We start from the raw sequence: 12,794 nt of genomic DNA on the forward strand, positions 1-12,794 counted from the left end.
TTATTTCATTTCGACAATCAATCATATAAAAAATGATAAAAAGGGTTCTAAAAGTATCGAATGGCGATTATACTTGCCTTTCTTTCCTTTAGAGAAGAATTTTCGTATTTTGTCGAAGGGCGTCGGGGTCTTCAACTCTTCTTTCATTCTCTTTTGTATCCTGTCATATTCCTCTCTCATTGCCATGAGCTGCCGTTGCTTATCTTTGAAACTTTGCTGCACATCGTTTCGCTTCTGCCAGTTTTCAACGAGTCTCTCTACTTCGGATATTGTAAAGACGTTATTTTTGAAGTCGTTAATAATTTCCAAGAGCTCGTCTTGAGGACCTGACGGTTCTCTAGACTTGGTGCTACTATTAGACGACGTTCTGTTGTAGGAAAAATTCTGACATATTTTTTGACAATTTTCATCTCTTGCTCCTGGTGAATTTTGATGGCACTCTTGACGAACGCCTTGCGTAGGTGTACCCGTTCGGGATTGCGATGGATTCGTCGTGTTCGTGTTAAGTATCTTTGAACCTTTAAATATACATTTTTTTCTCCGTTAGAAATTTGTATCAGATTTATATATTCGCTTTAAAAAAAATCAAATAAAAATGATTAAAATATATAGTATATTATCTTATATAGTATTATTGAATTTTTATAATTTATAGAAAATTTTAATTTGGCTTATATAAATAAAGAATCTATCCATATTTTTAAAGATTATACTAAAAAGAATTTATTTTGTATATGATAATAATTATTTATGAAAAATTTATTATTGATAATAATTATTTATAAAGAATTTTAAAAATGAGACTTTTACCGGTGGAATGCATTTTCATGTAACCCTGAAAAGACAGATCCAGTCCGTTCGATATGGCAGTGGTCGTTGGTGTGGACGGTAATATTACTGGTGTAGGCGTCGGTACGATCGAATAATTCGCTAAGGTATTGTTCGTGGATGTATTAGCAATTGTCGTTTGTAGAGTCGGGGTCAAAGTTGTTACTGGTCTCGCGGTCGGTGGTACCAAGTACGCCTCGCTCAAAGGTCTCGGTCGACAGTAATCTTCTTTTTCGTTGCCGGTTTCACTCGCAACCGTTGACGGAACATCCGTAGTTGAATTCGTCCCTAAACATATTCATATTATCTCTTTCAATGATAACATACACATTATTATAATTATATATACTACTCAAGAATAATAAAATTGATTTAGTTTTACTCGATCGAATGTTTCTATTTTATTTTTTTTTATATAGAATTATCATTTGCCATTATTTGGCATATAAAATTACATATATTATGTCATTATTAACGAACAGTCCTATATTCTACAAAAAGTCTTGATATTTTAATTATTCTATGAAAAAAATGACTTTTAGAGTGGATGATAGAACCGTCGTATTTTCGTAATTATTGTGATATATTGGTCCAAATACCTGATGATCGGTTGTTCGTCTGGCTTATGACTTTGAGATAGCTATACATGTTGGTGAACTCGTTCATTTGCTGGAATTTCGTCGACCGGAATCCAAAGTCACGCCCGAAACATGCAATGCAAAGTTAATAACATCGATTAATTCCACCGACCGATCGATTCTATGATTCGAAAAATATTAAATGAGTAACATGCGAATTCGCGCGATTTTCCTTCTCGAAATATTCTTGCTTCGAGATAAGCAAGGAAAGTTTTAAAAGCGAGATATTTTTCAAAAAGAAAATGAAATAATTTTATTCTTATTTAATCATCATATATTGAAATAAAGTTTATTTTTTATTTATTTTTCTACATAATCTCTGAACAAACATTTCTTTTAAAATCTTGTCTCGCTGAGACAAATATTTGAATTGCTTGAAGATTATGCAGAGAAATAAATAAGAAACAGACTTATTATTAAATAAGAATAAAGTTTTTATTTTTTTCTTCTTTATGTGTATCTTATATTTTTAAAACTTTCTTCATGAGGCAAGCACGCGTGTAATAAGCGTCAAAAGTCTGGAGAGAAGCGAAGAATAAAATCTCGCGAAAGTACCGATTGTGTTCGACTATTTGCGACGTCGGTCTAAAGGCGAGGTTTTTGTACCATGTAGCCCCGCAGTTGATGAGCCAGTCTCGTATGTCCGGCCTGCTCGGCGAGATCAGTCGGTGTTAGATCGGAGGCGTTCTTCAAGTCGCATGCCAGATCGCCACCCGGACATTCTAGTAATTGCCACGCCAGTTTCTCTAGACCAAATCGTGCAGCAAAATGCAACAACGTCGGAGTTTCCTCTGGACCTGAAATAAATTAAAAAATCGCGTTGTGTCAATGAAATAGGCTCGAATATGTAACTTGCAGTTAATTATTAAATTAGATGTTACTTACTCGTATAATTTTTGTGAGAAGTTACCATACCATTCGGAGTAGATAAGAGATTAAAGTAGGGAGGGATGTTTTTCTGAAACGCATGGACCATCCAATTGTCCAACTGTTCCCGATCGGTAGAACTGAAGCCAAAAGTCTGCAACAAATGGAAGAAACGCAATAACATTATCTATTATCGTATAATTTTTAAATTAAAAATTTTATATCGAAATTACCTATAATAGTAGTATATATGATTTTCTATTGTCAGATTTATTTTACAAAATAGCTATACTGGAATTGAATTTGACTTTACTACAATAGTTTGACATTAAATTAAGTTAATCCTTATAGAAATATGTGAATCAAATTACCTGGCACATAAATTCGAGGGGATTATCGTGTGCCCTGAGAATCTGATCTAGTTCTCTGAGTCTGCTTTCACATTTGACTTGCCTAACGCCGAGAGAAAATCCATTTTTAGATATCCTCACGCCGACTAACATGGACACTTCAAGACATCTCTCCGGAATAGAAAACTGTAGCGCATAAGGATTTCTTCGTTTTACATTGCTTATATCGATAGCATCGCCACAACGATCAACAATCACTGAGACATTATCCTCCGAATTCAATGGATCATTTAACAAGACGATTATTTTGTTCTGACCCTGCGAACACATATTGTTGACTTTTAGCTCTTGCAATATATATTTTCGAAAAAGAATTATTTTTATCAACAATTACTTACTAATTTGACCTTTTTTGGATGCACGGAGAATGCAGTTTTGTCGTTTCTGAGAGCTGATGGCGGCGTAGTGCCCAGAGTGGCAACCGCCGCGCCCAACAATTCACTTACGAACATCGCATCCTGATCTTTGACGAAGAACTTCCTCCACCGATCGAAAGAAATCAAGCTGGACCTATGAGTGTCATTGATGTGCTCGTCTTGTACGCCCAACATCATCGCCAGTACTTTCTCGGTGACTAGATGACTAGTGAGATGCACGGCATTTTCAGAATTAATTTGAATACGTTCCAGTAGTATCGGACACACAATAATGATCTGAAGACGAGACGATCGGATTTTCTCCTCCATTTTTGGAGCTATCGGTTCTTCGATCATCATATGACGTACTCTGAAACAATATACTATTAGTTTATTTTTTTTTCTTTAAAATTCAAAATTTTATCCAACTCAAGTGTCGGAAATATTGTCTTAAAGCATTATACTTTTTATACTTACTTGAACGGGGGTCGTCCTTGTTGACGACTGATTTGCTCGAAACATCCAGTTAAATAATTAACCCACAAGTTGGAAGCCTCGCTGTCTTTGCTAGAGACAATGAGGACATCGTCTTCTGTGTGCCCGTCCCTCGATAAGACTGTTGCTGAATGCGACCCTGAAACAAGCAATTGAAATATTAAATTAATTGACCTAAGTATCTATAAGATTATTTTTTATATAGGGATATCAAATAAAACTTATATTTTTAGATGAAGATGTAAATGGTAAAATATTTTTGCTTTTGGAGCAGAAATGACTGAAGATTGTACATAATTTTATTTATAAATAATTATTAAATTAGATTTTAATTTTATAATATATATTTTTTAATTTTGTTTAATTTTTATTTCGAGCACAAATACATTCACAATTTGTTTGGGATTTTCCAATGTATTAGTTTATATTTTTATAACCATTCTTTAATTTATAGAATGTTTTCTGTATGTATGTCAACCTCGCATGGTTTAGGTTTCTCATGACGTACAGGGGATGTTTAATTTCGGGTGACGCATATCACGGAACACGCAACGCGACTATAATATGTTTAATGAAATAATGTCGCAGATAACGCGGCTATTTCGTGCTACACGCGAAAACGATGACCGTAGGATGATGAAACGGTTTCATAAAATGCTAAACCTAAAAGCAGCACACAATGGCGCCAGTGATTCAATTGAACGAGTCGAATTTAATGTGATATTGTTGATATTATAATGCGGATACACTGAATTATAGATGATTATTTATTCTAATTTTTATTTTTTATATTCAATATTAATATCTAGAATATAAGAAAAATATTGTGAGCATTTCTGTTAAATCAAGTCTTTAAATCGACTACAGAAAAATTATATAAAGGGCATTAGTATTTCTCTTTTATACGTTTTATATATTTTTCTCTCTATAGAGTTTTTTATGTAATAAAAAATTTTATTAAGCAAATGACTGAAAATTATTTCGAATAAAGTATTTTTCGACAGAAGTAAATGAAAAAATTCCGTAATTTTATTCTATTAGCGGAATGTCACAATTTTTTTATTTCTATTACGTAAAGCGCGCGGCTTTCATTTTCGATATATGCTTTCGGTTTTAAATAAAATAAAATATAAAAGTAAATTTCTAGTTTTGTCCTTTCTTTCTCTGAAAATATATTGCAATTTCTGATTCTTTTTCTACTTTGTCTTGTTATTTTAATCGCGCACAAATAATTTTAAACTATTTCAAGAATTTATTTTTTATATATTTAATATTACTGTAAATATTCATTATGCATTATATTTTCAATATATATAAATTATCAATGTCATATTTTATGAATTCTATTGCAATCTTAATTGTCAGCGGTATCTTTCATAAAAAATTACAATGATGATATCATGGAAAATACATTCGACTTGTAACACACATGAATTGTAAATCGCTCTTTGGATGATAATAATTGCTGTAAAAAGATCAATGCACTCAAGGAGAAGCATGTCTGAATACTTTAAGACAATTCATTCTTTTGCAATTATCAAGGCATTCTTGTTAATAGTTCGCGTAATAATATGCATTTTAGGGAATTTATGTTATCTCACTTTGACTTACTTGTTAATGCGTAAAGATTTAAAAAATTTGGTCGATTTCGTCTTCTCGGTCGAGGGCTGACGCAGACATCGGCCATCATTTCTTTCAATATTTCTAATTGTACTTGAAGAATTAAATTGCATACGTTTTTGGAAGACAAAACATTAAAAGCGCGTATTTTCTTTTTTCGCTTTCGTTTTAATTCCAAAATTTTAATTTCAATATTCTAATAACTCGAAATAATCACTAAATATATATCTCTACTGACAATTGAGTAATACAATTTCCGATAGTGGTTTCCTAGGATAAAATTTTTATCTCTTTTAATCACACGAAGATGAGGCGGCGGATGACGAAGTACGACTGCTCGAACTGTCTCTGAAGAGGAAATCGTACCGTTTATTTCGAAGCCCCACCCCGAGTGTATTGTTTTCACGCTCAGCTTTAGAGGCGAATTAGGCGATGCCCATAATTTTTTTGTACGCGTGATGCATATTAAGTTGTGAATTCTCTATCTGAATTGTCTGTTCCTGTCTTTTGACTACGTCAAACAATGATAGTATTATACAACCGTGAGACGCATCTGTGGTGATATAATTAGTTTCATTATATTTTGTCAATTTAATTCATTCGTATTTATTTATTTTGTGTTTATCTAAAAAATATAATTTATTAAATCCATATAAAATATCTAAGTATCTGTATATTATATTTTTATCAAGGAACATTTCGAAGATGATCTTTAGAATGTTTTTCAAGAGTAAATTGTCTAATTTAATTGTCTAATCTAATCACTATCTTTAGAGTGTTTTTCAAGAGTAAATTGTATAAATCTGGTTAAAAAAATATATATTTAAAATTTTTAAAGATGTTTTTTTTAAATTAATTTAATAGATAATATTTTTTGAAGAAAATTATAAAGATATTTATCATTTTCACAATTTTATTTTATTTATACAAATAATAAATATATTCTTTTTCCGAAATTATTAGAAATTTAAAATATATATTTTACTTTTAATTTTTTTGCAAAAGACTAAAAATTAAAATTGTTAAAAAATTTATATACATATATTTTTTTTGTATATTTATATTAATATTTTTGAAATACAAACAAAAACACAAATTTAAAAATTTTCACGAATAAATTTCGAAATATAAAAACTAAAATACTTTGCTTTTTATTTTATTTCAAATATATATTTTATGTTTTAAAAATATCATTTCTGCTGGGAAATAAATTAATAAATAATTAAAATTGTCATTGCAATTTTAAATACTAAATAAAATGATGTTTGGATAAGTAGTTGGTAAATAATTTGTATAAATAATAACGCTACTTCAATCTCATTTGTATTCAATTCACACATTGGTTTTGCATTCAATTAAGCATCTGTATTATGCATTGAATATATCAGAATATACATAGCTGACACACACGTTTATAAAAAAAATTAGTATAAGAAAGATACATTATAAATACGTAGTGTCAAGAACTAATTTTATATTTTTATTATTATAATAAATATTTAACTATGAGATATATGAGATGTTTCGCGATTTATATGCAACTATACTATATTAATTTTATTTGTAATTAATTTAATACCAAAGTAATTAATAATAATATTAAAATCATTGTTTGATTTAAAGGTATATTCCTACAAAAAAAAATCATTGTATTATACTCTTAATTAAGAGTTATTACAGCGATGGTTAAAAGTGAGATGATATTGAAAAATAATCACCAAAGTACTCGACGCTCCTTTTGGCGTAATAATCCTCAGCTTTTATCCTCATTTTAATTTTATTGTTACAATTTTTATACAATTAATTGTATGTAATTCATTGATTTTATCCACTCATTTCGAAGCACTGGAAACAACGTATCATCTACGATTGATTCGATGATAAAACACTCTCGCATCAAGAATAAAAATTAAAGTAGAATCTTATGTGAGTTTAAATTTAATGAATATAATATGCTATAAATATTGTTATACACTTTTTAATATTACTTTAATGGACATGTTGTATCAAAAGTTAAAAACTCATTGAAATTATGCTAATAATTCACCGACACGCGGATAAGGAGGATAAAACCGATCTCGAACGTAAGGCGTCGCAGGACTGAATAGACATTCCAGTGCTTCTCAGAGATGCATCGACCATCGCGCAATGCTTATGTCTGGCGCAGGCGCATCGACAAGACGATATCGTTCGTAGAGAGAGATTTTTTTGAATCCAGATGACGATTTATCGATTTTGTATTTTGTCATAGCGAAATGAAGAAATAATAAAAAGTACATAATTTTAATATAAATATAAAACTACAATATTTTAGAAAGAGAATTATTCTTACAATCTTTTTTCTATCTTTTATTTTAGTTTATTCAGTTATACGATAAAAAAAGATTTTTTTGAAGTATATTACCGATCAAATAATATCGAAATATAGGTAGATATATTTTTTTAGATTAATAACAGAAAATAAATGATCAGAAAAAGTAATCATTGTTTATTTCAATTATAATAATTAAAAATTAATAATATTGTATCTTAATTATTTTCAATTTTTTACATTTTATTTATGATTTTTTATTTTATATTTACTATTTTGATACAAATAAATAAGTAATATTTGTTATGCAATAATTTAATTAAGTAAAAATTATGAGTTTTGAAACTGTTTCCAAAACAACATAAGAAAACAATATAAAAAATGCAATAATTTAATAATTGTATAGAAAAGAGAAAGAGAACATATCAACTGATTGTGAGAACAAAATATCCCACAGTTAAATCGCATCTTTAATATTTTAAATTCTATGTTTTACTTGTTTAGATTTGTGTTTAGATTTATAAAATAGTATATTATTAACTGTTAATTACTGACACAATTATTTACAATATAAAATTAAAATCTCTTATTTATAGTTAAAAAATTGTAAATAATAATTGACAGAAATAGTGAATATTATTTATCTATTCATATCATATTTGATCGTAACAAATATTATATAAAGATAAGAAATGTACAGAATAATATAATGCTCTTTTATCATCCATCTTAATAAAAACAAAGACCTAATACAAACTTCCTAAAAACGGAGACCTAATACAGAGGTCCTATTCACAGATGAATCGAAATTCTGAATTTATGTGTCGCGGCTTTTAAAAAACGTGAATCATTTATCGACTCTTTATTTCCGCCGCTTCTTCAAATCGCTTATCGAGAGATATAATCAATAGTTAATTATATATATTATACTTTAATGATTTTTCAATAATGTAATTAAACAAGTAAAAGTATAAATGATATTATTTTGGGATGCAAAAATAGAAAAATATTATCTGTATTTCGATTAGGTTTTTTCCACGATCGTAAATCAAATATCCTCATTTTTTCCGCATTTATATATTTATAAATATATTCATAAATTAGCAATATAAATTTTCATCCGATTGTGAGTAACAAAAGAACTTTCTATATCTTCTTTTTAAGTACCTTAAATTAACCCATGTTAATGCATTTATTTTTCGTATACACATTATATGTACATAGCCAAGCATTTGATACAAAAAAATTAGACTGCCTCAATTAATCAGATTAGAGGAGAAGACTGAGTCACTCGGTAGACTCGACAGACTGATTGGGGAATAATAATCGTCTTGAGGTCTATGAGAGCAGTTCCCGGTATCTTACACTCGAGATTATCTCCGTTACATTTGCATTGCGTATCGTACACGGCTCATTAACATGCTGAGATTCGGGCGGAGTAATGTTTCATCTTAAATTAGACTTGAAAAGAAATTGACTTATTTAATTTTTATGTTTATTTAGATTTTATAAAACTATATAGAAAGTATTTAGAACAATATTTTTGCGATATGCTATTTGTAGAGAAGAAAATACAAATTAATTAATAATTACAGAAGTACAATAATGCAATATCCGTGCATAGATAAAAAATATGGATAAAAATAAAAAAGCAATAAAAATAATATTTTTATTAATATTTTTATTTTATTTAGAAAAAATGTGTTGAATTATATGTATGATTTTTTAGTTATGATATATACTTTATTAGTATATATGTTACGTGATTTTATGTAACTGACTACTCATAGTGCAGCTATTTTATAATAAATTCAGGAATAACAAACCGCGATTTTTCTCGCGGAAAACGCAATGGATATATCTGTACATTTCAGGAATGCAAAACGGATACGAAATCATATACGCCAACGCAGCGCGATGCATATAACTGTTGCATTCTGAGCATATGTGCTGTTTATAAATTTCTCGGAGGGACGACGGAAGAGACGATAACTCGGCGGCATTTATAAGTTCCCCGGTTTCTCGGAAATCTCGGCTGACAAGAGAATCATTAGTCATTACGCGGAATAATGACCGATAAAATTTTCCCATTGAAACGCAAACTTCGATTATATAGGGTATACCCCAGATACTAGATAGATCGAGATATTTTTTTATACGAATTCTCTAATTCAATTTGAAGTAAATTATTCCTTGACATCAGAAACGCGTGATTTCTATTATAGTTTAATATTAAACAAGTTTTTGAGAATTAAGTTAAGTTTTAAAAGTACAAATATGTATGTACATTTTATATATTTCTTAAAAGATGCAATAAAATCTTTTAATTACTACAATTATTGTTTTATTCATATTTTATTTTTATTTATAGAAAAATAAATCTACAGATATTATCCAGAGAAACGACCCGCATTAATCATGGTGGCGCCAGTTATATTTAGCTCGCTAGGATCTTTGAGAAAGGATATGTAGTTAGAAATTCTAACAAGCTTATAGGGATTTAATCTTTCAATGAACTATGATCCAATGATACAGCAGAATTTAAAGAATAGCTTGTTATTTCTAATTATGAATTTTATTTTTCTTATCAGATTTCTTTTAAAGTATTCCTCCATCTTGTCTATTATAGGAATTTTCATAAAAATTACTTTAAAATTTCTTAAGAATTTATTGTCTTTTTTCCCCTCTCCTTTTTGAGTTAAAATATGATGACTATTTATAGATAAATATAATCGTCACGATACCCTGTAATCTTTCCGTAAACCAAATAATATTTTCCCGTCTATCGGTGCACGCATATATCTTATTTTAAACTAGAATAAATAGAAATGCACGTTCCCGCGTCGATCGTTTTAGTTTGTATTATACTTTCGCCGATGATCGCTGTATAAATATAAAATTAAATCGCATTTCTAAATTGCATTTCTAAAAGAATTTTGACAAATCCTTCAATGATAAAATGAAATATGACATATTTCGTTCATTCTTTCTTTTATTTGATATTTCACATTAACATTAACATAAAATAGAAGAGATTTTCCTCGGATTTTTTTAGCTTGACATTTTATAATATTTTGAAATTATGAATTATGCATCTGTAAGAAAAGAAATATGGTGAAGCTACTCATTGTTCTTGGATACATATATACATATTCTATTCTTGATAGATTTTACAAACAACTTTGTTCACAAACACGGCGCGGATTTATAAATCCAAGATAAATAAATGTATAATTTTGTTATACGTGTAATATACACATAGAATTTTATACAAAAATTTCCCGTATAGATCCTTTATATCATAAAAACATACGTTATTTTTAAAATAAAATTTTCCCTCCAAAAACCAAAAATTAATTACATTATATTTATTTCTTTAAAATTGTATTTTTATTTTATTACATAACATGTTATAACATGTCTCCAATAATATGCAGAATACATAATTTTTTTAAACGTTTACTGAGATACGTAGTTTGATAATAAATATGACTCAATCGATTCGCGGACGATTAGAAGGATCGATAAAACGAATGAGAGTAATCGAAAAGTAACAGCGGATGCAACTTTTGGTTCGCTAACAAATCGTAGTTGCCGGACATCGCGTATTGACCAATCAAAGCTCGTTTATATACTTGATGATCGTTTCAACTCCGATCACGCCTCTCGAATCCCTTTTCGAGCACAAATCTAAATTGACATTCGAAATCAAGCAAATCCAACGTATTTTCAGCAGAGAAATTTTCGGTATCGCTAGTTCGACTCCGGAATATATTTTATTATAGATTTAATCGGTTTTTAATCTTTTTCGTCTTTGTACGCACGATTGTATCGGTTTAATTATATAGATTGTCTTAATAAGAAGAAAAAATTAAAATAATTATAATGAAAGTATTTTTATATATTTATGAAACATTATACATTTTATCGATACAATATTAATATCTTTTAATATATTCTTTAGTATTAAGATTTATATTAATATTTATTAGCGACAAAATTTTTTTATTAATATTATTTATAATTTTGCAAGAATTCTAGAAAGCATACTTATGAGCTCTGATTGTTGGATAAATATTATTAAGTATATATTTTTGGATAAGTTTTTTCGATAAAACTTTTTTTTTCAAAAAAGATTAGCTCTCATTTTGTTGATTCTGTTCTTTGAACATGTTGTGATCATTCTTTGATCAATATATGAAAATTCTTAAAATAGTTCTTTTTATATATTAGAAATGAAAGATATAAACAATTCACAGTTTACAGATGTTTCGCTTTTTGGGTTTCTGGATAAAATCTCGGAGAACATAAACGTTTATAGTAAGGATAAATATCGAAGCAGGAAGATACCCTTTCTTTTCGTCCGGATGTTTTTGTCGATCTTCGAACGACGACATACGTACCGCCGTTATGATAATCTTTAGTAACATCAAACAAAATAGATGCGCAGATATAACAAGTAGAACACAACTCAATATGCAGACTCGAACATTAATTGCACTAATTACACCGTTGCGATCCGAGCGGTTTAATTAACACAATTTTAGAACTTGATGCTTGAGAGTAGGATAATTAATGATGATTAATTCCATGAAGATGTGTTATCTGTCAATTTTATTATTCATACACGTACGTGAAAAATCAAGATAAAAATAAGGATGAAAATAAACACGAAAAATTTTTCTTAAACTCACGATATTATTTATCATCAAAATATGCGCTATGTAAAAGATGAAGGATTATATTTAATTATTATACATTGTAGTTGTCTGATTAATTGATTTAGTATAAGTCTCTTTGATTTAATTATTTTTGAAGCTATATTTTTATCACGTCGGAGAGATCGGGACGACGCGACGCCTTCTGGAACTTAACTGTCAACGCCGGAAGCGTTAGATCTGCGCTGGGGTAACACCAGGAAGTACAACCGGTAAATAATATGAGGATAGAATCGAATATGCCGGCAGAATGCTTAATCTTGCGGTTACTGACCCGTCTGTCTTCCAATAGATTTATGCGGCTCGGTTTATCGCTCAGCACATCCATTTTATTGGATATCACGCTACAAGTTGATCTTTGAAACACATATATAATGTATTTTTATACATTTATGCAAATCTGTATGAAAGATGTTGCTGAAAAAATGTAATTGGTTCTCTCACTTATACATATACTTATATATATATTAGAATTGTTATCGATGATAATTGAGGAATGATAATTCTATATATACATAAAGAGACAAACCGGAAACATAATAAAATTTCTT

At 29.1% G+C, this 12,794-nt stretch overlaps 2 protein-coding genes across 8 annotated transcripts in view; one reads left to right on the forward strand and one right to left on the reverse strand.

The window, feature by feature from the left end:
• Positions 1–12,794, forward strand: part of Jdp (DnaJ domain-containing protein) — a 46,169-nt gene that overhangs the window by 10,300 nt on the left and 23,075 nt on the right. The gene's annotated exons all lie outside the window — the stretch shown is intronic.
• Positions 1–12,794, reverse strand: part of Stumps (DBB domain-containing protein stumps) — a 57,631-nt gene that overhangs the window by 3,598 nt on the left and 41,239 nt on the right. For all 6 annotated transcript variants that reach the window (XM_083080313.1, XM_083080316.1, XM_083080314.1 and 3 more), the window contains 8 exons: positions 3,577–3,733; positions 3,082–3,469; positions 2,705–3,001; positions 2,352–2,487; positions 2,073–2,263; positions 1,428–1,497; positions 811–1,116; positions 78–518 (listed from right to left, as the gene is read on the reverse strand). In XM_083080313.1, coding sequence (XP_082936439.1) covers positions 78–518; positions 811–1,116; positions 1,428–1,497; positions 2,073–2,263; positions 2,352–2,487; positions 2,705–3,001; positions 3,082–3,469; positions 3,577–3,733 — 1,986 coding nt within the window. The remainder of the gene's footprint in view (positions 1–77; positions 519–810; positions 1,117–1,427; positions 1,498–2,072; positions 2,264–2,351; positions 2,488–2,704; positions 3,002–3,081; positions 3,470–3,576; positions 3,734–12,794) is intronic.

This window comes from Camponotus vicinus, unplaced genomic scaffold (assembly GCF_025532165.1).
Source record: "Camponotus vicinus isolate PSW18456_S1 unplaced genomic scaffold, iyCamVici1.0 SCAF_10, whole genome shotgun sequence".
Taxonomy (NCBI): Eukaryota; Metazoa; Arthropoda; class Insecta; order Hymenoptera; family Formicidae; genus Camponotus; species Camponotus vicinus.